Source organism: Pleurodeles waltl, chromosome 2_1 (genome assembly GCF_031143425.1).
Source record: "Pleurodeles waltl isolate 20211129_DDA chromosome 2_1, aPleWal1.hap1.20221129, whole genome shotgun sequence".
Classification (NCBI taxonomy): Eukaryota; Metazoa; Chordata; class Amphibia; order Caudata; family Salamandridae; genus Pleurodeles; species Pleurodeles waltl.
Genome location: NC_090438.1, coordinates 675,983,657 through 676,008,047, shown reverse-complemented (window position 1 = coordinate 676,008,047; position 24,391 = coordinate 675,983,657). Strand labels below are relative to the sequence as shown.

The following is a 24,391-nucleotide window of genomic DNA, read 5'->3' as shown; positions in this document are numbered from 1 at the left end:
TAAGGCATGTCAGGTTTAACAATTATGGACTAATTCCACAATCTGGGGGCCTCTTTTCAACTCTACCTGCTACTATAACCTTCGTCATATCCTTTAAACCAAATGTAATGCTCCTTTTCGCCTCTTTATATTCACTCTACAGGACTGTATGTCCAATGTTGGCTCGGACTAAACAATGCCCTCTCTTAAGACCTTCTTGTATGCTGTATAGGTAAAGAGAAAATTTTAAAACTACGGACACCTTTAAGCATTTCCACACTGCACTTATTCTGGCACTAGTTGCTGCAAAATCGGGCTACTACCAAGATCTACTTTTTACATCCTTCCCTACTTGTGACATCTAGCCAGTACAAGTGTCCTCCCATTCATGCAACTATAGCCCAAGCCTCGCTCCTTGCTAAAAATCTGTTGCCTACCTCTCCTTCAAGGCTTCTAACACATGATCAAAACTCATATCCCCCCCCTTCATTTGCCTTCTCTCTGTACATTGGTCCAACTCCGACTTTTTGTTCTTACCCTCTGCCTCCTTAGCTGGCCACCTTTTTATCGTGTTGATGCCATCCGACTCTGATCTTTTGTTCTTTACGAGGGGACGCGTATAGGTCGATGAACCTTTTGATTCGCATCGAGTATCCTAGCAATGTAGTAATCGATGGCCATCAATAATCAATACACAAATTGATAGCCATTAAGAAAAACATTAATCAATAGCGTCAACATTTCATGAATAACCACAACTCAATTATATGTTTTATCAATTTTATTTCCCTATTAGTTACAATACTAATTCATGAGGTTAATTTAAACTTTATTCCAACAACTTCAGTGTTAATTCATTAGAGACCACCAGTAACATAATCTAATCTGAACTTGAGAAAACATGGATTCTAATGCCTCAATATAAGTCAATAATGATGTATATGTTCGCATGAATAGCAGAGTTCAGCAAATCAGTCCATCAATCATTTGTCACCATATGTCAGTGTCTCAGAATAGGAACCCTACCTAGCCCTGATTAGCATTAGCATGTGGGACTGCATGCAAAAACAATTTGGAAGATGAATTTGGAAAAACATCTAGCTAGGAGAAAAACTTAAACAGCACAGTTGGTACCTAGAAAGAAAAGGCACAATAGCTAATCAGTCACATTATCATAGCTACCTATCCACGATATGGATCAGCAACTAAGTCAGTCTTCATTTTCAGGTCATTAATCGATCCGCAACGCATGAGGATCTCAATCGCATGAGCCCAATGACAGAATCTCACATCAAATTCAGCAAAAGGTCTTTCCCCAATCATCTGCCTCTAACATCTCCCCATCAGTTCTGAAGTTTTTCCCCTTTGTCATGACATTATATTAAAGTTGCCCAGTCCATCCCCTAACTCTTAATTGGTCAGTGGATCACCAGTTATTTCCCTACCCAATAACTTTAATTTTACAAATCTATGAATTCTAATATTACGCCGTTTTCAGGGTGTTGATTGGTTCATAGTACGATGTCCTCATCATCTGACTCATCAGGTATTGAAAATGTTGCATCTTCTTCTCTAGTCAGTGTCGCTATTGTTCGAGTCCTGGGAAAGTACATCTTGTCTGCTTTACATTGAATTGGAAACATATTCTAGTTCCATCATCTCCTGTCCCTCGGTTCATTGCAGAAAATTCTAGCTAAGCAGACTTTATTAACACAAGTAGTTCAGGTTCAGTTCAGCACGTTAGCTTCTCTACATTGCATGATTATTCAGCTTCTGCATGAGGCCTGGCAAAAACTAGGCCACAACTTCAGCTAAGTTAACTCTACAAAATAATGTAAAACATAAGTTATATAGCTCAATATGAATTATTACTACATCATTATCGCGCATTTTCAACATTTCACATATTTTAGTCAATTTTAGTGAAATTCGTGAATCTTGATGACCACTCTCCGTGGGCACATTTTCATACGTGCACATTATTTTTCTTAATTAATTTACTCTACATATTATTATTCAAAATGCATAAACATTCATTAATAATTTTAATTAACATATCTGCTTCAGCAATCCCTCCTCTGATGACTAAACGTCATCACATTACTTTTACCATAATTATTTCCACAATTCAGTCTCCTCAGTGTTTTGTCTCCTTCTCAAATCTTCTCTATAAATTCTTTCCCTGTTTCGTTCTTCCCTCCTCTGATTAAGTTTAGACCTTTTCAATTTAATCTTTTGACACAATTCACCCCATAATCCTAATATGCAAGCAATCACAATTAATATTCCCTGTATGATTTTTAATAATACCCCATTCCAAATTACTAAGACATTTTCCCACTGAAGCAAATCCCTTTCCAACTTTTTCCCAAACACCATGTTCCTTCAGTTCTTTCAAATCCTTACTTGAGTTAGTCAGGTTAGTGAGTAAGGGCGATATGTACAAACACATTTTCCCATAGACACAGAATGGGTAAAACCCTTTGCTACACCTGGCCCTAAGTCTCTTATCTCTTTAGTATTGTTAGGAATGTATGAGCAGCAATGCCTAGAGTTAATCATTTTACAGACTCTGCCGTCCTTCGCTAGAAGGATTTCTAAAGCAAGGCGATTCTGAAGCGTCATAGCTCTATCCGCAGCTAATTCTGTATCTATCAGGAGTATTGCCCCTTTAAAATTTGTCAGCATGTTATTCACAGTAGTAAATTACAAAATCTTGATCGAATTCATGATGACTCAGTGAAGGAATCCCTGCACCAAAGATATCTCTCACAACTGGAGAAGAGGTTTCCCTCCTCTGTCGCTTATGATGCAATTCAGTCAATCTCGGAAACTTCTTTAAGTCATCTATCTAGTAAATCTTTGGGAGCACTATCCCCATATAACATGTCCCATACCATCCTCTTGGAAGACGGTAATAAGCATTAAGTCCACAAGTATAATAGACACCAGGAATCACAGGGTCCTGACCATTCAACATAAAAGTCCATTTACTCTGAAACAAAAACACATGCCTACATTCACTCGTTCCCACTAATAGTGTCAGTGCGTGATTTTGGTATGTATGTATGTATGTATGTATATATATAAATATATATATATATATATTTCCCTACATGTAATGCATCTAATGCTAATTTTCCTTGCGTTTTAATTGCAGTGTAAGCATAATCATTCTTATAGGTCCTTTTCTCAAAGCCTTTTTCTAAATTTATTTTTTTAATGCCCCTTCTCCTGTCATCAGTATGCCCTATGAAGCTCTTTTCTAAAGGTGTAAGCAAGCATGTGAGATTATTTTTATCCGCATAAGCAGTTCCAAATGTTAGTGTGGGCTCAAAGAATCATCTAACTAATACTATATCATGATCATTGGCTACTCTTCTCAGATATCTAATAATATGAATAAACGAAAACACCACATCATAGTTAGTCAAAATATTGTATATACTCTTGATTATAGAACCTGTCAGTAGCAAACTACAGTTTATTCCGTAGGTTAGCGGAAGACTATGGTACGTAACTCCTTCCTCTACTGACGAAGGAATTTGCGTACACACAAGACATTTCCTTGCATCCATCGTCTCAACATACTCACTCAACAACTGATAGAAAACATCAGAAGAAAGCTCTCCTTGAGCATTAGTATAGTTATGCAAATACTTCTCATCTAACTTAAACCTCTCCAAAGCCGTTAGTGTAGTGTAGTAGTTTCAGGAACAGAAATACTATTGGCTCCTCAACCGCCTTGAGACCCTCACGGGTGAGTAGTGCGCTGTATACATTTTTTTGATTGATTGATTAATATCAAGAACCAACATTCCCACAGTCACTACTATAAGCAAAATCCCACACATAATCGCCAATCCAATGCTCATGTATTTACAGTGCCTAGCATTCCTATCTTCATTATTTAACTCAGCCATGATCTGTAAAAAATCAGAAAGCAAAAGTAACTCTTATATAGGGTGCAGTAAAATCAAAACAAGGAAAAATTATTTTCTCACAGTTCAGCTTTACATCCAGTAACCCTTTTCCTTTGTCTGGGTTTTATTTCAAATCAGGTTATCAATGTCTCTTTCGGTTTATTTTCAACAGTCTCTTAAAGGTATTTCAGATTGGTTCAACAATTTAGCTTCTTGTTCACCTTTAGGTTACATCAAAGTACTGACTCGGAACCTCTCTGTCAAAACAAAAGGACATAAACTCGTGTTGCCATTCATTAGTAGTTGCATACGCCCATTCAGGACCTGCGTTACGCTGACTTGCTATTCTTTCTTTTCAACTTTCGATCCCCACTTAGTTCTCCTTCACTCAATTCTTTGTTTTCTTGTAGTATCTAACTCTTCCTCAATTGTTCATTTATGACCAACTCCTTTCTTTTTCCCACTTTCGACTCATGCCATTTATCTCCTTTTCTCAATCCTTCTGTCACTATTCTTCCCAGGATTGGACTCTTCTTCTCTTTCTCCATGGTGTTTTCTCTTGATGGACCTGCAATAGGTTCAGGAGGAGTCAGAGTACCTTGACTATGATCCGTCTCAACTCTTGGTCTGGCACTTGCTCTGTCTGCTTCTCAACGCTGTCTGCTTCTGAGAGAATCCCTGCAGCGTAGTCTCTCCTGCTGTATCCGTTGAGATTGATTCTTCCACACCCTCCTATAATTCTTCACCTTCGTCTCTTACAGGGGTAATAGAGCCATCTTCCACAGGCTCTTGTTCAATTTCAGTTTCTCTTGGTTCTTTTTCTATTTTAGGTGCAGCAACCTGTTTCGCTGTTGTTGGTGCTCTCAACAACACTTCTTCATGATCCTGTGGACATGCCACTTTCTTCGTATGACTCGCATGTATCCAGTTCGGGAGTCCTGCACCCTTCACAGCTGTCGTTGTCGTTAGGACCACCTGGTAAGGCCCTCTCCAGTGTGGCTCTAAACATGTCTTGCGAACATGTTTTCGGACAATGACCCAATCACTGGCTCTCAGATTGTGCCCTGGATCGTGGATTGGTGGCAGGGTGGTGGCCTGCACCTGCTGAAAGAGCGAACCACATCAGCCAGTCCCTTGCAGTAGTCCAACACCATATCATCTGTTATATTTACAAGTGCATTGGCTGGAACTGCTGGTAATCTCTGATCTGCCCATGAGGATCTCATGGGGTGACAGCCCTGTCTTCCTGTTAGGTGTATTTCTCATCGACATCAACACCAAAAGCAATGCAACTGGTCATTTCAGATTCATAGCTGCACACATCTTGGCAATGCTTGATTTCAAGGTACCATTCATCTGTTCCAGTAGTCCTGATGCTTCAGGGTGATAGATACAATGCAACTTCTGCTCAATGGTTAGTGCTGCACATATGAGTTTAATCACCTCGTTGTTGAAGTGAGTTCCCCTATCTAATTCTAAAGAGATCGGAAACCCGAAACGTGGTATCAACTCCCTGAGCAACAACTTTGCTACTGTGAGACTGTCATTCCTTCTGGTGGGATATGCTTCAATCCAGTGACTAAAAATGCATACAATCACCAACACGTACTTCAAACCTCCACACGCAGGCATCTCAATAAAATCCAGTTGCATCCTGCTGAATGGACCTCCTGCTCTTCCAATGTGGCTCAAATTCACCACTGTCCCTTTTTTCACATTTAGCTGCTGACAAATTATACAGCGATGACATACTGCCTCTGCTGCCTTCCTAAACTTAGGATTGAACCAATCAATCTTGAACAACCAAACCATGGCATTCCTCACAATCTGTGCCTTCCCATGGTAATACCTAGCCATTTGCGATAATAAACTATTTGGCAGGACCATCTGACCCTCTTCAGAAACCCAAATCTTATCAGGTCTTTGGACACGTTTAGTTTGGACCAAAGTCGTTTCTCTTCCTTGTCAACATTTTGCAGTGTTTTCATCTCTTCGAATGTATCGATCACTTTCAATGCAAAACATGTACATGTGTTGTCTTCTTCTGACATCAGTTCCCGCTTATCTTTGAACGATATACAGTTCATTGCGCAAAACCTTACGACTTGATCCGCATATCCATTTCCTAGTGAGATGTAATCCTGTGTCTTTTGATGTGCGCTGCATTTCACCATGGCAATTTCTTCAGGTAACTGTATTGCATGCAACAATTCTTTTATTCTGTCGCCGTTTCTTACTGGTGAACCAGTAGAGGTCAGGAAACCTCTTTGTGACCACAATTGACCAAAATCATGAACAATTCCAAATCCATATTGGCTATCCGTTAAGATAGTGACTCTCAATTTTGCAGATACATGGCATGCTCTAGAAAGAGCTACCAAGTCTGCTACTTGTGCAGAACATTCACCTCAAAGCCAAGTATCTTCTAATGTACCTGTAATCGTGCACACAACATATCCTGCTCTCAGTGTTCCTGTACCATCTCTGAGACATGAGCCATCAGCAAAGACAATTTGGTCATTTTCTTCCAATCGTGTATCTCTGATATCTGGTCTGGGTTTTGTGCACAATTCAGTTACCTCAAGACAATCATGCTCAATGTCTTCTTCCTTTTCAATTTCAACAGCATCACTTGGAAGCAATGTTGCCGGGTTCAGCACTGTACATCTTTTCAATGTTACATTTGGAGCACCTCAAATGCTCGTCTCATACCTTGTCAGTCTGGCACCATTCAAATACTGTGTTTTTGTCCTTGTCAGTAAGATCGCAACAGAGTGAGGTACCGTTACCGTTAGAGGGTATCCCATCACTACTCCCTCACACTGTTAAAGGCTTTGACCAACTGCGCGCAAACAACCTGGTAAGGCTGCTGCGACTGGGTCCAAGGTAGCTGAAAAATAGGCTAGTGGGCGATAAGCATCTCTATGAACCTGTGTCAAGACAGACTAAGAACAAGCATCACGTTCATGAAAAAACAATATGAATGGCTTCTTGTAATCAGGCATACCCAACGCTGCAGCTCTGCACAAACTCACTCAACTCAGTGAAAGCTTTCATCTGATCCTGGTCTAATGTGATGGGATCTGTAACTTCCTTATGTGTCAACTGCTGCAATGGTTTGGCAATCTCAGCAAAATTTGGACTCCACTGGCGACAATAGCCTACCATTCTCAATAACATTCTGACATCTCTCTTTGAAGTCGGGGGACTTCTCTGCAATATCATTGTAATCCTTTCTCTGGAAATTCTCCTTGAACCTTTCTCAGTTTGGTGTCCCAGATAGTTCACTGACTTCTGACAATACTGCAGTTTCAAAGGTGACACCTTGTGTCCAAATTTTCCCAAATGATTCAACAGGGCAATCGAGTCATACTTACACTTGTCCCTTGTTTTAGATGCAATCAGTAAGTCGTCAATGTATTGCACCAGAGTCGATTGGTACGGCAGTTCCACTGACTCCAGATTCTTTTTCAAGATCTGATTGACCAAGGATGGTGACTCTGTGTACCCTTGAGGAAGCCTACACCAGCTGTAGACTCTGTCTAGGAATTTGAAACTAAAAAGAAACTGAATAGCCTCATGAAGAGGCACAGAAAAAGAGCTTGTGACAAGTCAACCACTGTGAACCACTCTGCATCGCGTGGAATCTGAAACAATATTACTGCTGGGTTTGTCACTACAGGGCAACACTTGACCACCATGTTGTTAAATTTTCGCAAATCTTGCACAATTCGTACTTTCCCACAAGGTTTCTTTAAGCCCATTGTGGGTGAATAACATGGACTGATCAATACTTCTTTCAAAACCCGCTTGTTTTAGGAAATCTCCAGTTATCTGTGCTACTTTCATCAGAATATCTTGTGCCATGTTACACTGTGGACACTGCGGGAACACTACATTCTGCTTCAAAGTGATCTTAATCGGCTCCACTCCCTTGATCAAGCCCACTTCTTTCCCTTTCAGGTCCCACACGTTTTCCTGTACTGTTCCCTGCAGGTCTGCATGCAATTTTTTCATGGTAAACATCGGGAAAAACTCGATCAACGGGTACTCTTCATTAATGGTTTCATTCTCAGTTTCAGGAGTTTGTTCTTCCTCATCATCACTATTCGTCTGAACCTCTTTTCCAGCAGTTGAACAACTAATCGAACATCTGGTCTTGCATAACAAGTCCCTTCCCAGTAGGGATACTGGACTTGAATCACAGACTACAAACTTATGCAGTCCCTGGAAGTTGCCAAACTCACCCTGTACTGGATCTGTAATCGATTTATCAACTGTCTATTTGCAACTCCTACAACCGGCACTGTTCTGCCTGAAAGAGGTAAGTTAGGCACTTCTGCACTTCTTACTGTGGAGCCCGTAGCTCCTGTGTCCACTAGAAATTAGACCCTATGATGCATCACCTTACCCTTCACAAAAGGTCCTCTCGGATCTACCTCTAGGGATGCCGCAAGCATGCATGGCTCCTCATCCAAATTCTCACACTTCCACTCGTCGTTTATTTCATTCTCACTATGTAATGGAAATTGGTGCACTGTGTCACTTCTTCTGTCTTGTCTCTGACCTGTGACCTGCTGAGTAAGCATCATCTGTTGCTGTTCCATCGGGGCTTGAGGTATCTGCATTTGCTGTCTAGGTACCATAGGAACCTGCTGCTGCATTGGTTGCAACTGTGTCATTTGTGCACGTGGCATTTTCATCTGCTGCATGGGTTGAAAGTTCTGCACTTGATTCATGTTATTCAGGAAATTCGAATTAAGTCCCCTCATTCTAGGGACTTTCACAGTTTGAAATGTATTGACATCACCACCTTGCTGAACAACACCATCCTGAACCCTTATCAGACACTCCCGCTTCCAGTGTCCCACGTTTCCGCAAAGATGACACAGTAACATTTTTTTCATCCCTTGCACATCATTTTGAACCACTACAGTACTCAAATCCAGACCACGATTTATATTGATTCCGCGACCCCTTCCTCTCGCTTGGGGGTGGAACATGACAGTTCCCTGCTGCTGCGGTATCTGTTACATTAAAGCTCCCTGCACTCCTGTTTGAGCTGCCTTAATCTGCATCACCATAGCCTTCTCCTTCAACTCAATCTCATCACTACAGTATTTCGCATACTGCAATACCTCATCAATTGGTTTTGCTTGTCAACAAATCAAATGACTCTAAATCATCTGACCTACTTTAGGTCTCGATCCTTCCACAAACCCGAACACAAAGTGCAGCATGTCTTTTGGCTCAATCCCTTCCTCACCACTGTACTCATTGAACGCTTTCAACAACCTCTCATATTAAGTATGCATCGACTCCTTTACTTCCTGCACTGTCCTGTCAATTCTCTGCCAATCAATATTTTTAGGTGAGTAGGTGAGATTCTCGTCTTCAGGAACTCAATCACCTTATAATAATGTTTCATCACTTCAGGTGATGGTGCACCTGTAATTTTATCCCTTTCTGGTTCACTTGTCGGCTAATCTACTACTCTCTTACACTCAACCCACAAATTGGCTGGAACCACTATCTCCAACAGAGTATTCAAGTCTTCCCACACACCTTTCGAAAGCTTCACAAATCTGTCTGTCTGCTGGTACCACTCAACCGGTTTCTCTCTGTTTTGGATAATCATTTATGAATGACAGTATATCACTGTGCCAAGGAACATGCATAGATTGCCCTCCTAGAATTTTCATCATTGGTAAAATTTGTACTGGATCCTTTTCTTTCTGAACACCTTCAGACACTTTCTGGGAATCTGGTTTTCATTTATCCTTCTTCTTTGCCCATCTGCCTTCCCACTTCTCTAATGCTCCCCAAATCTGAGCACTCTGCAATAATTCTTTGAGATGCGTTTTCATCCCTGCTGATCTCATGTGTTCAAAATCTTTTGCCTCAAAATCTAGTCAGTAACTCCTTTTCAAGTGCTTTGTTTTCTTAATTTCTATGTCATGTTTATCTGCCAATTTATGTGTATCTTGCCCACTTCTCTCGTAATCCCCAGACAAAAATATCTCAGCTCTTCTTCGGTATAGGATACAACCTATTTACTCCCATCGATCCTTCAACTAGTTCAGTTATTTCTGTAGCCAGTCTTACGCGATCAATTTGCTCTTCACACTTGGATGCATTTCGAGCGGAATTCAGACTGTCTAACCACTCATTTAACTGCTGTGCTGTTAATCCCTGTAATGAAACATTACTGGTGTTCGGCAGTGGCACCTGTTGCACCACTGCATCTGGAGTTTGCGGTGTCAAAAGCTTCAAGCTCTGACTTACACTCGGGCCATTTACGGCGTCTGGAAGCATAACAAGTGGACTAAGGTCCATTAATGGCCTGGATCCATCCAAGCTCTGATATTACCTGCACGTGATCTCTCACCCCCTCCTCACGAGGCTTTGTGACATTTCATCCTGTTCGCCTGCAATCGGCTTCTTTTGCGCAAACAGTGGTACCGCTAGTCCAAAAGTAATTGGTAGTGATATTGCATCTGGTGCCGCTCTGACACCGGCATTTTGTGAAAGGGCTACTCCCATGCTCTGATTCATTACTGGTGTCACATATGACTGTGTCCCCGTCATTGGTGTGAACTTTGGCAAACCCGGTGGCTGTGCCTGGGGCATCAGCATTGGAGTCGGTTCAGTCTGAACTAACATCGGCCTCGGAACCACTTGCTCCGTAGGTACCACTAAGTTTGAATTTGTCTCAAGAATTGGTACCTCTGGATAAATTCTCTGTACCGGTGGTGGGTGAATCTGCGTTTGGACTATCTAAGTAGTCACTGCATTAGGAGTACTCTGCACTACCCCTTGTACCTGTCCATTATCTGTTTGTGCTGGTCCCCCTGTCCCCGACACTTGAGCTGGGGCCGTTGGAGCAGAACTAGTACTTGGACCCCCTTCATGTATTGCATTTGGTGGAGTTCAGTCTCTCAACACCTGAGTAATAAGATCCTCAACATCTGAAACTTCCTCTTCTACATAGGTCTTTATTCTTCTTACCCCCTGACGAACTCTTATCACTCTTGCTAGTATCCTCTTTCTCTTCTGACTCATCTTCCTCTGTGATAGCAGGAAACAACTTAACATCCTGCAACGTCACCATTATCCTCTTCTTCTGTTCCCAATCCCATCTTGCCTCTGCTAAAAACTTCTCTATCTTCCTTATTCTCCTCTGGAATTTCATTTCTTGCTGTTGTCTTGCTATGAGCTCCCAAACTGCTAATGCCTCAAACTGTGCCCGTCTCTGAAGTGGCTTCGTCTCATTTAGTGTAATTCGCAACTGATCCAAGATTCTCAAATTAAACGTTCCATACTCTGGAAACACTAAAGCTTCCCGTTTCTCTGTCAGTTTGCACCACTGCTTTAACCAAAGACATGGCGCAACACCTCGCTCCTCCATCACAATAAATGCCGGAGAATTTTCCGGTGGAGCTAGCTCCCCCACTGTCGCCTTAATGTATATATTGCCATTCATGACACTTCTGAACGCTTTGAAAAACTTCAGCTTTTCTCTGTTGTATTTATTCAATTCAATAAGGAAATGGCTTTTACTCCCAGGATTCCCTTTACCCACTTTCTCAACCAATTGTCTCTCACGGACGGCTGCCCATCCTTCTTGCGTCTCTTCTTTCTAACCAACCTATCCCAGCGCGGCTCACTCTGACGTCACACTCACACAGTGCGGCTGACAAAGTCTTGCGGTTTGTCCTCCTAATCTTCAACTCACACAAAACGAATGCAAAAGTATTGCGAGCACTAACCAAAAACCAATACCCGAAAAAACCCAAACCTGCTGGTTTACTACAGGAAGGTACACAATCGCTTTAGAGACCTTACGGATTTTCACTGATGGCCTTTTCGCTCATGCAGCCTTTCCTCTTTCTCAGTCTCCCACATTCGCAAGCAAAATTCGACCCGCAAATTTCATTCTCAACTGATCGATGGGTCTGTCCTGGTGCATATAGGACTCGCCAAATCTCAATCGAAATTTTCTCTTACTCACTTAACTCGCACACCGACTTGTTGACCACGCCCGATCAACCTACTAAACCAAACAGATTACAACATATAACCAAGTGTCTCCTACACTTGTCAATATACTCTGGAGACTTAGACCACGCAGGGTCCGTACATCACCAACAACCACGTGGACAATTGTTTTTGCACAAAGCGCCACACACATATGAAGCTCGACTTCCCTACTCTCATACTGCGGAGTACGCACACTCCTATTAAACCTCAACTGGAATACGCAGACCCCCTACTTTGCTCACATATATCACAATTCACCTGCGATCTGCATAAGCCTTTGCAAGCGCAACCTCCCACTTTCACACTATCACTAGAACGCCGAGAACATACCCAACTTTACTAGCGGAATCCAGGATCTGGGAAAGTCATTTCTGGGTTTAAGGGGACATCATTCTTGCTACAATTGCCATCACAAAAAAAAAATTCCTAATCACAATAATAATGAACAACTAATCCTAACTTAGACTACCACCATAACCATAAATCATCACATAACTAGTTCTCCGACGAAAGTAACCATCAAGCTGCTACCAAATACTGCTAACGCGCCTGGTCCTCAGTAAGTAAACTTACAAGGGGACGCATATAGGTCGATTAACCTTTTGATTCGCATGGAGTATGCTAGCCATGTAGTAATCGATGACCATCAATAATAGAATTGATAGCCATTAAGAAAAACATTAATTGTCAATCTATAGCGTCAACATTTCATGAATAACCACATATCAAGTATACGTTTTATCAATTTTGTTTCCCTATTAGTTACAATACTAATTCATGTGGTTAATTCAAACTTTATTCAAACAACTTCAGTGTTAATTCATTAGTGACCACCTATAACATAACCTAATCGGAACTTGAGAAAATATGCGTTCTAATGCCTCAACATAAGCCAATAATGATGTATATGTTAGCATGAATAGCAGAGTTCAGCAAATCAGTCCATCAATCATTTGTCACCATATATGTCAGCGTCTCAGAATAGGAACCCTACTTAGCCCTGATTAGCATTAGCATGTGAGACTTCATGCAAAAACAATTTGGAACATGAATTTGGAAAAACATCTAGCTAGGAGAAAAACTATAAAAACAGCACAGTTGGTACCTAGAAAGAAAAGGCACAATAGTTAATCAGTCACATTGTCATAGCTACCTATCCACGATATGGATCAGCAACAAATTCAGTGTTCGTCTTCACGTCATCAATCGATCAGCAACGCATCAGGCTCTCAAGCGCATGAGCCCAATGACAGAATCTCGCATCAGATTCAGCAAAAGGTCTCTCCTCGATCATCTGCCTCTAACATCGCCCCATCAGTTCTGATGTTTTTCCCCTTTGTCGTGACATTATATTAAAGTTGCCCAGTCCATCCCCTAATTCCTAAATGGTAAGTTGATCACCAGTTATTCCCCTACCCAATAACTTTAATTTTACAAATCTATGAATTCTAATATTACACCGTTCTCATGGTGTTGATTGGTTCACTGCATGATGGCCTCATCATCCGGCTCATCAGGTATTGAAAATGTTGCATCTTCTTCTCCAGTCAGTGTCTCTATTGTTCGAGTCCTGGGAAAGTTCATCTTGTCTGCTTTACACTGAATTGGATAAATATTCTAGTTCCATCATCTCCTGTCTGTCGGTTCATTGCAGAAAATTCTAGCTAAGCAGACTTTATTAACACGAGTAGTTCAGGTTCAGTTCAGTATGTTAGCTTCTCTACAACATTATTACGCATTTTCAACATTTCACAGATTTTAGTCAATTTTAGTAAAATTTGTGAATCTTGGTGACCACTCTCCGTGGGCACATTTTCAAACGTGCACATTATTTTTCTCTACATATAATAATAATTAATTATTATTCAAAATGCATAAACGTTCATTAATAATTTTATTTAACATATCTGCTTCAGCAAGCTCACTACATTACATTGCTCATCTCACTTCTCACCTAAATCCCATTGTCTATCTTGATGTTTCTTCGTTGTTATTGGACTACTTTCTCAATACTGCAGTTTCTTCATTTGCCTTCTCCTTTTTTCCTCTAACTTAAGAGCTCCAAAACTTTTTTCTTTCCTTTTTTCCCCATTCTCGATTCACTGAATAACTCATGTTTCTCTTACAAAACAGAAATAGTTCTGTGTTCTGATACATCAGATGCAGCCTTTCTACATCGTCCCCTCCTCTTTCCCTGACACACTGTCCCTATCTGCCTCAACTAGGAGCTGTGCAGCAGCCTATTACTGCAATGCTAAGGTGGCCAGGTTTGATCTACAAAGTGCATTGAAAGCTCCTGTTGATATTGTAGAAGCCTCTTGTCTGACCTCCCAATACTCTTTTTTTTTTTTTTTTCCCCTTCTCTTTTAAAGACCTAACCTTTGCCACAGATACCACAACCTAAGAAAGAGGCCATAAATAAACAGGCATGTCAAGAGAATCATTCAGCACAAACATGATCACCTGTGTTACTGCCACAGTAATATCAACACCAGTTAAATAGTAATGATAAGGAAGGTGTGGGAAAGGAAAGCAAGTTGGGAGAAGGTGAATAAAGCATAAGGAGCATTCATTCAACTCTAAACACACCTTTGGATTCATGGTTCCGTTGCATAACAGCTAACATGAGCCATATTCAGTGAGTGATACGCACATATCATTTAGCCTCACTGTCAACTTTCAGTACAGAGACCTTACTTGAAATCTGTAGATCATGGTTGCTCATTATTAGAAGAGGCCCCCAAATTTGGCCAAACATTCTGTTTGATCATTGATACAATAGATGAGAATTTTGTGTAATCCATTCATAGTACTTCTGTCAGCTATTCACTATAGTTACCTGCTTCCAACGTCTTAGAACTAGGGCTTTGGCTACCTCATATGAGGTTGCAGTCTACCTGTGCTCCTGTCATGTCAGTTATCGTGCAGCATGGCACCAATGGGGAAGTGGGAGACCAGGTAGTGCCAGATGTCGCCATTTGTCATTAGTACAGTCAGGGAGAATGTGGAGCAGGTCTCCCCCTGGTTGGTTGCATCTTCAGCAGATTGAATGTAGCAGAAGACCCAACCTATGCAATTTTAAGGGGAGACCAATACAAATTTCATAAGATTTTGAAGTGCAGAAATGTAAGTCTTTCGCCGCTTAGAAAATTACTGCATGCCAGAAATAAGGAAAACCACTCTTATTCTCAGTACTCTTGTGCCAATGTATATTTCAGGAACATTTAGGATTTGTATTTTGCATTTTTAAAGAACACTCTTTCAAAAGGTACACCATGGAGTGCTAATGCCAGGCCATTGACCACACACACACACCATGAGATATTGCCGAATGGGAGTCTCTGTTAAAGAAAAAGGCCCCATGTGGCTTCTCGGGCTGTGCAATTACTGGTTGTATTGCCAGAAGTGCCAGTCATCCAGATTAAATTCAGTGCACAATGAATTACATTTGTAAGCTAACTACTGTAAACAATTGTTCCATCTGAAATATCCCCTTCGTAACCCAGCTTTCACAGTGAATTCTGAAACCCCAAAAGGGGGCCTACCATTCTGCGTTATAGTGGCATAATATGTGCAGATTTCCAGTTAACCAATGTAACCTTAATTACAGGATTATCCAGTGTGGATGGCACAGACCTGGATGTGTACAGAGAGGGCAACCTCTGTATATTCCCTAGTGTTCTGCGTTCAAGGGTCACCATTACAGATGGTGACGTGTGTGATAGGAGATAAATCATTTGGTAAGGGTCACGGGCAATGTAATACAAAGCTACAGTCGGAGTTCTTTAAATGTCATGTGGACATGGAGTTTATAATGCTCCAACCTATGCAATACCATCTATCCCTGAAGAATTTGCTTTTCTATTTATCCAGCCCAGTATGTATAAGTGTACTAATAAAACATTCCAAGTATGTAGATATATTACGGTACCACAGTTAGTTTCCCTGTTTGTATTTATCCCACAGGGAAAGGTTAAGATGTGCCCACCTCATAAGTCATTTTGAGCTTGGAGTAATAAAGGATTCAATTTGTCCTCTACCATTCTCTCTAGGCCTCTGTTGATTACTTCATGGTACTTGAATCCTCCATGCACCTATTTGCATCATACCGACTTCGATAGTAGTACGTAACATAGGTAGTGCATCATATTTGCCCCAGTTCACCTGGTAGTCTGAGAAGTATGAAAACGATTGTATCCGGAAAAGTTTCAGTAGGGATTGCAATCTGATTGTCATTTATTGCATTGAGAAATGACTTCATAGAGGCTGGGCATAGGGATAATCTGTATGTCCTGAGATGCATGGATGACTGCTAACAAAGGGTCAGGGGCTAGGAGGTAAAGGAGGGGCAACAGTGAGGACCAGTGTTGCGTGCCCCTCTTCACTGTGACTGTCATGATAAAAAAGCCCTGTTGTTTGCCTGTGCAGTTAGGGATTTGTAGGGCCACCTTTCTGTAGAGATACATTGTCTGCTGAGTCCCACTATTTAAATGTTTGAGAACGATAACCTCACTCCATGCCAGCTCTTTCTTTTTTTTTAGGGACAGAAAAAAGATAGAAGCTAAATAGCAAGCTACAATTTTCTGCCAGGTCGTTCCGCTTTAAAAAATCACTTTTGCACAAGTATTTTTTATTATCAACAGGTCTGAGTGGTGTCCGCCATTTTGGATCTGTAAATAGCATAGAAATGAAAAATTACGCCCACTCCAGTAAGTACGCACTCGCATGTGGTGACTCATGCCTGTCCATTTGTCATCATACATGCAGTGCAAATTTAATGATGTGATTCCAGTAACATCATGACTTTGTTTTTTTAAGCATTTTGCTTTTTTACTGATGCTGCAAGTCATCACCAGAAGTGCATTGGCAAACCCATTAGGTCCTAAAGGTGAGACCTATTGGTGTTACCAATACTTTTTTGTCTTGTTTTAGAGCCTTCCACTCACTGGGCCTACACTGCAGTGCCCTTACCTTCGCCCCAAGTGACGTATAAATCATGCCCTCACTTGCTGCTCTCATAACTGCCATTTAGAGCCTACTTGTTACAGCTTGATGCAGTATGTGAAAGTAATACCCAATGCCTTCCTTCGCGCCTCCCGAATGAGCCCTGCAATTCCATCTACATCTTGAAAATGTACATTTTTACTTGGAGTGCATAGGTTTTGCTGGTCTGTCCTTATTACACTGCACATAAACATTTTGCCTAGCACGTGTGGTAGAAACGTTTTGTACATCTACAAGTTGCCTTCAGATCTTTGCTTAAACCTGAAGTGACTTACAAATCCACCCCCATTATAGGAAGCAAACATCTGCCTATAGCACACTATGAGCCAGATGTAGCAAAGGGTTTTTCCCATTCTGTGTCAATGGGAAAATGTGTCCGTACATATGGAGCTATGTTCGGACAAACATGAGTAGCAGCTGTAACCCGAATGGGAAGGTAAAAGTCTGTGTATTTGTGCAGCAAGTCCTGGGATCGAGGATGGTCTGTCCATGGGACAGTTAATGATTCAACAGCTGCATTTTGTTGCTTTGGTTCTACTGCTGGTGACAATCTGATATTTCATAGTAGTTGTATAATTTGCTAAAAATATAACCTACAAATATTTGCCTTTTTCCTTTTTGTAGGGCGTATGAGCAAGCTGGAATGATGTTAAAGGTTAGTACATTTACAGGCATTGATTAAATATAGATGGTAGTTTTTCTTCTAGTTGAGTTCACCTTCATTTTACATTAGCATTTAGTTCTAATTTCCGGTAGACGGTTAAATAGGTTTCATGTTCCCAGCTTTTGCCTGGAAGTAGACACTTAAAACCTGCAACTTCAGATGTCCGACACTTTTGCCATTTTGTAACTTAAAAAAGCGTTGGATATCAGAATTGAAGCCCACTAGATTAATCTCCCCAGTAATATTTTTAGTTTTCAAATATATATATCAATTGCTTTGTATAGCTGCTAGTTGTTTGTTATTTCAAAGGTTCTTATTTATAATCATTGTTTGCGTACTGAAGAGTCTTATTTCTACATTTGCATTCAGCTTTGTTCCATTTTCAGGGCGTTAGATTTGACAATAGTGTTATTTAACTTTAAAAAAAATCATTTAAAAAAATGCAAGAGCGTCACCCAGCAGGGACATCTCTCTGTGCCCCTGTCTGGGCACATAGAGAACTCTACTTCATTTTTTGTGCACACCTGTTTTTTCTTGCCTTTTCTCCCTCAAATAATGATATTGTTTCTGACTGTCCCAGACGGGAAATCAAATCAAACAAGCCTTTGAGGAATCTGCGCATATTGTCCACTTTTTTATTTTGTCAATAAAGATTTCATGCTTTGGGAGTTTGTTTTCTGAAAATCAATTGTTTTTCGAGTGGGACAGACACAATAAATGCACCTACTCAGAAAGCTTTCTGCCTTCTGAACAGCTGTCACGCTGGCAGTTGCTCCGAAGGCAGTAAGAACTAGCTGGGGATCTCATTATGGGACACCAGTCCAAGCCTATGGTGCACTGGCAGACCACCTGCCATTGTCAAAATGTGACCCTTTGTCTTTTGTTTGTTTAACCGGACAAAATTACTTCCTTTTTTCACGCAATAAAAAATGATGCTGACATAAAAGATAAGTAATCAAGCTATTGAAGTGGAAAGAAAGACTATTTTGCCTGCACATTAAAGTTCTATGGGTGGTCTTTTGGTGCAGTGCCTGATTTTGGCCATACCCTGTGCTGAGATAGCCCCTAACGTAGTTGTAGGTCATGTCTAGAGGTAGTGAGAATAGGGCATTTGTGTGCAAAACTTAGTCTTTGGGACTTACTCCTAAAGTACACAGCATGGTCAAACATAATTGCCAGTGACCTGTCGGGCAATAGTGCAGAGTGTAGGGTTTGACTGAAGACCAGGCACTGTTCCTAGAATCCACTGGTCAATGCTAAAGTGGGCCCGGACTCATCTACCTTTCACACTCAATCCCTGTTTTGCACATGGCTAGTCCCAGCTGTCATGGCCTGTTGGGTATAGGAAGTGGTTGAACAACCCAGTGTTTTTTGGGGTATAGCGCCACTGAGCACCTTCAGTGATATTAGCAATGTAAATGGTGTTGTAATATTTGGTGAAATCTCTCATGACATTGTTGATGTCATTTGTGGTCTGGGTGATTTCATGTGCGCTGCTTCCGGAGCTGATAGGTTCATTTATGGTTGTGTCATTGTGCAGAATAATCGACAGAGATGTGACTCCTAATGTGAAACGTCATCTCTAGTGACGTAGTTTTGTAATTAGTTCTGTGACATCACAAATGAGGTCATAAGTGCCTGTGTAGTACAGGAAGGTTGTTAGGATTGTGCCACTAAAATGTTTGAGGAATTTGTATTTTTTTTTTTAATACTAAACTTCATTTTCTTTGCTAAGATGAAAAAAATAATTTTGTTTTATTAAAACCTTTATCCAGTTTTTTGTACATCTAGTATTCGCCAAGCCACTTTGGTGTTAATAAAATTTTATATGTAATATAATTATGCTTCAGGTTTTATGACTCTTTTTTTTTTTTTCCTTTTTTTTTTTCCCATAACATTTCCGTCTGTATTTATACGTATTTATTTTTTGGCTATTTCATTGGTATTTATCCATATTTTTTTGTGTTTTGTAAATAAAGGAAGTTGTAAAATTGTATATGTTCTGATCTATTGAACTCTTAGACCTGTACTCATAAATGGAAGCCTGCCACGTTTTAGCAAATTAAGCAGACACATATAACAAAACACTACATCCATAGAGGCATATAAGGTTTATACTACAAATATATGTTAAAATATGCCTGTATTTAAGGAAATCTGATCCTGTTTTGTAACCCCCCCCCCCACCCCCAATCTGTCTGCTCCGCTTTTGCCTGGAATTCATGAAAGACAGCATGGAGAGTCTTTCACAAAAAGCACAATTTTCAGTATTTTTCCACTTTAAAAAATGAATACAGACAGGAAACACATTGTTTTCCGTCTGTATTTATTTGTGAAAAACAATAAAAAACAAAAAACTGGGAGCCTTAAATATAATTATAAGGGCTCTCCGTAGCACTCTTCATCCAAAGGTCTGTTATTCACATTTTTCTTCTGCCTGCTGTAGCAGACAGCATGGGACAATGGGTCAGTAGACTTCATCCATTATCTAACTCCACTGTGAGTAACGGCATTCTGTTCTTTCACAAGGAGCGCGTACACACGCAAAGTAGGTTTCTACAGTACCAGGCCTAGGGACTACTGTGACAATGTGGACTTTTTGAGGCCCAAAATTATCTTTTGCTTTTAGTCATTTTTCTTTAATTGACAAGGGCTCAGCAACTCACCCCAATGAAAAAATTTTACAAAAACCTATGACGAAACAAAGCAAGTATTAACAAAGCTAAAATGGATGTCAGTCAATGCCAGAAGTATTGATTTTATCAGTGCTTGTTTTAATGATATACTTTGGCCCCTATCAAAAGGAGAAACCTGTGTGCCCTGTTGTTTCCCGTGCACAGCAGGCGCCTCACATAGTACAAATATACTGTTCATTATAGCCATTAAAATGGATGGGTCACAGTGCATTGAGCTCCTCGATTACATAGTTTGTCCCTGTGAATCCGATTATTCATATTTTCTAGCTTGGAGGCACACAGCTCAGGAAGGAAGTCTTAGACATACACTTATAGCCACAGACGTTGGTCTCATATTCTCACCAAGAGCTATGCACGTGTTACAGGCATAATGGCAAGCTCATAGTGGATGACTGCACCTAGTCTGATTTAGCATTTTAAGAACCAAGCTTCCTTGTAGGAGACACACAAGCCTAGTCACATGCCATTTTGCTGATATCACCAAATCGATAGTCTGTAGTCTTGTCATTGGTCAGACAGTCTGCATGCTGCTGTTGCACTGAATATTGCTACCTAGCTGACCCTCTAAGTCAACCCAGGTTTTGGTGTTTCTAACTCGGAAGCAGATAAATTGATGATCACCACCACATGTTGTGATTCTTCATGTTTGTAACTGTGCAATGAAAGATACAGCTGGGTAGGCAAAATGTTTGAACCTTTCTGCAAACTGCTATTACCCTCATCTCTCCCACTGGGATGCTATGTCATTTGGCACCGGGATCACTTTCTGTTCCCTCACTTTATATTCCCTGCAGTGAGCAGCAGTTTGTTGTCCTCTTCTTCCACTAGTCCCCTGTATGCTGGTCCAGCATCCAGGATGTGTTTCCATCACACTTTTATCCATCTATGCTACTAGATATAAATACTTCCGGAGACATTCTTTCATTGTTGAGTGCTCAGATCTCTGGAACACAGCACCTTTAGTCATGAAACATTTATCCTGAGGTTCCAGAGAGGAATAAGACCTTTCTTACTTTCACTCCCTTTTGTTGGGTTTCTCAGTGTATGCCATTCCAGTGAAAAGGGAGCTACAGTATTACAATTCAGCATTACTGAAATTGTGAGCTTACCACTAGATTTTTTATATAAAAGTCATTTTATGCTGTTAAGGAAACTAAAATAGTATAACTGGATGAAAATGGCGTTAGCCAAGCATGTGAATCTGTAGACGGCACAAAATCGATCAATAATACAGAACTTGCAAACTTCGGTTACTGGGAGAACATGCTTTCTTTATGTGAGAGCAAGCAAGTCGTATCTTTTATTACATGGATGAAGAACTCGTTAGTTTGTTCTTTCCTCTTTGCTAAAACTCGGTATCCTTAACAAGTTATGAGGGTCTGGTTGGTCCTACATTGATCGCCTATATGGCCTAAAGTGAGTTTGGAACTGAAGAATTTGCTCACACAAATTGAAAGTGGTTTTATAGAGAATGTTTTCAAGCTGCTAGGTTGATTTTTGCCCTTCTTCTATGGATTCTTTGCATCTGAACTCAGTGTATGTTTAATTCTGTATTACAGGAAATGCAGCGGCTTCCAGAAGCAGTGCAGTTGGTAGAGAAGGCCAGCTTAATGTACCTGGAAAATGGAACTCCTGATACTGCAGCTATGTCCCTGGAGCGAGCAGGAAAGTGAGTAGTTTTACATCTTGATCACCTCAACAGTCATGCATTTTTGTTTTCTTTTTTTTCTAATTGCTGGTAGATGCAAGAACCTTACATGGGCAACAAATACAGATCACTAAATTACCCACAAATAAACATTTGGAGTATCTTGAGATTTTACAACTGAGTACATTATATTGTACACAGAGCCTTTTCTTAAAGACTGTACCAGTTACAGGAGCTTACTACTATATTGGGTATATTGAGAGATCTCTTTCTGCATGTTATAACTTGTATTCCACTTGATGTACATTGAAGTAAAACTGAATATGATAGATGAACTGTGAGCAGAAATGTAAACGTGTAATCTGTGACTGTATCTTGTCAGAACTGAGGAGTTTTTTTTAATTTTTTTTATTGATTTTTATCAAGATCCATCCAAATAACAAAAAACATTGCAATTCCATACTTTATCTTAGGCATCCTTCCCAATAATTTCCAATAGGATAACTTCAAATAAATACAATCCAGCCAGGTGGCAACCCAGTTTCATTTTATTATTAAACCTGAAAATGGTTGCGCCTAGTTGTCTAGAAAGAATTTGCCCCAAATCCGTGAACTTTTTACCCCCACCCACTCTCCTGGCACATCTAATTTCCTGATTTCTGACCTGTACCATTTTACTCACCCATTCTTGAGGGGAGGGAGTTAGATCGGAGCGCCAGTTTCTTAACAGGAGAGATCTAGCAATCACAGTGGCAATAAAAACTCGTTTTCCCCCCCTAGGTGGAAGCCTTGTCCCTGGGTCGTAGCCCAAGCCCACCAGCCAGATACTGGGAATTATAGGAGTCTGAGCAATAGTTGTTAATATCTTAAATACTCCATCCCAGAATTCCTGAATAAGTGGACATGTACCAATCATGTGTATCCAACCGGCCACCCCTGCTGCCTTACAGTGAAAACAGAGATCAGAGCAGCTGGGTACCAGCCGGGATAAGGCTTGCGGGGTGCGATATGATAACCATTTACAAAAAAAGTATCACGCGATGCAAATTTGCACCTCCTGAGTACTGCAAAATGTAAATGATTGATCTTCTTCCAGCATTCCCTTGACAGGTCGACGCCCTCTTGACAAACCCAATTTCTCACCGCCTTTACCCAGAGATCAGTCTTATCCTGCGCTGAGTAACCTTCTCCATGCACCCTCTCGCCTCAGCCCAGGAGGGTCTACTAGTTCGGCAACTAAAGCCTGTGTATTAATGATTAAATCGATATCGAGGTTCCTCAAACTATGGCGCATGATACTGTAGGATCCCACCAAGAGGAAATCATTTTGGACAGCCATCTGACTGTTTGAGAGTTTCCCAATTGTCATTGATGCGAAAATCTCCAATTTAGCAAAATCCTGCATAATCCCATCTCCTCGCTATCTATAAATCGAGCTGATACCCAGAGCGCAACATAAAGTATGTGAGAGAAGTAAGAAAGTGCAAATATGGGATTGAATATCTTCTAAAAAAAAAAAAAAAAAAAAAACGGATTTTCTTTTAAAGAGCCATTTAAGAATCTTGTATCAAACCTTTTTTGGGAGATTTCACCAACAGTGCCGGATTTGGAATATCCTGCTCCCTGCAGATTAATTCACTAAAGTCTTTAATAAACCAGCAGCCCACAGGTTGATAGTTTTGAAATTAGTCAGATGATGTGTGAAAAAGGCAAAATAATAATCTTTGAAATTTGGCAGTGCTCAGCCCCCCTTTTCTCTATCAGTGTAGGAAAGTCCTCCTTTTTGCCCTGGTCACCCCCAAACTCTTTGGACAGGTACTGGTGGTTACTGACTCTTAGCTGTGCCCGGGGTACTGCCTACCAGTCCCAGGGCCAGTGCTCTGTGTAAAGTGGATATGCAAATTAGGCTAATTATAATTGGCAAAATCAACTTACGTATAAGTCCCTAGTATATGGTAGGGGATGGAGGATTAGGGACCCCAGCATAAGTAGTGACCCATAGGTGCACTGCTGAGGTGCCCAGTGTCACTTTAAAGGCAGGCCTGCCTTGCTGGCTGCTTTTAAATTAAAGTTACATGCAAATTACCTTACCTTATTTTTACATATGTCACCCCTAAGGTGTGCCCCTAGGGCTGGGTGCCATGTAACTATAAGCAAGGACCTTATAAAATAGTTTCATAAGCCCTGGTGAGGTAAAACAGCCAAATTCGTTTTCCCTCATTGTAGCGAATAGCCTCCATAGGCTAGAATGGGGAGACTTTATTTTAATTTTAAAAATCCCCTTAAGTAACAGATACTACACGTACACAAATTAATTGTTATAATAAATCCCACAACTTCCAGTTGTTGGATTTAATATAATTTGTTCAGGTAAAGAGTTTTAAACTTTACCTGAAAAGTTGCCAACTTCAGCCCTGCAGTGTTTTTGCTGCTTTGC

General features: G+C 40.7%; 1 protein-coding gene across 1 annotated transcript in view; it reads left to right on the top strand.

Moving 5' to 3' along the window:
* Positions 1–24,391, top strand: part of NAPG (NSF attachment protein gamma) — a 172,446-nt gene that overhangs the window by 28,700 nt on the left and 119,355 nt on the right. The window contains exons 5-6 of the mRNA XM_069216481.1: positions 17,571–17,601; positions 21,866–21,975. Coding sequence (XP_069072582.1) covers positions 17,571–17,601; positions 21,866–21,975 — 141 coding nt within the window. The remainder of the gene's footprint in view (positions 1–17,570; positions 17,602–21,865; positions 21,976–24,391) is intronic.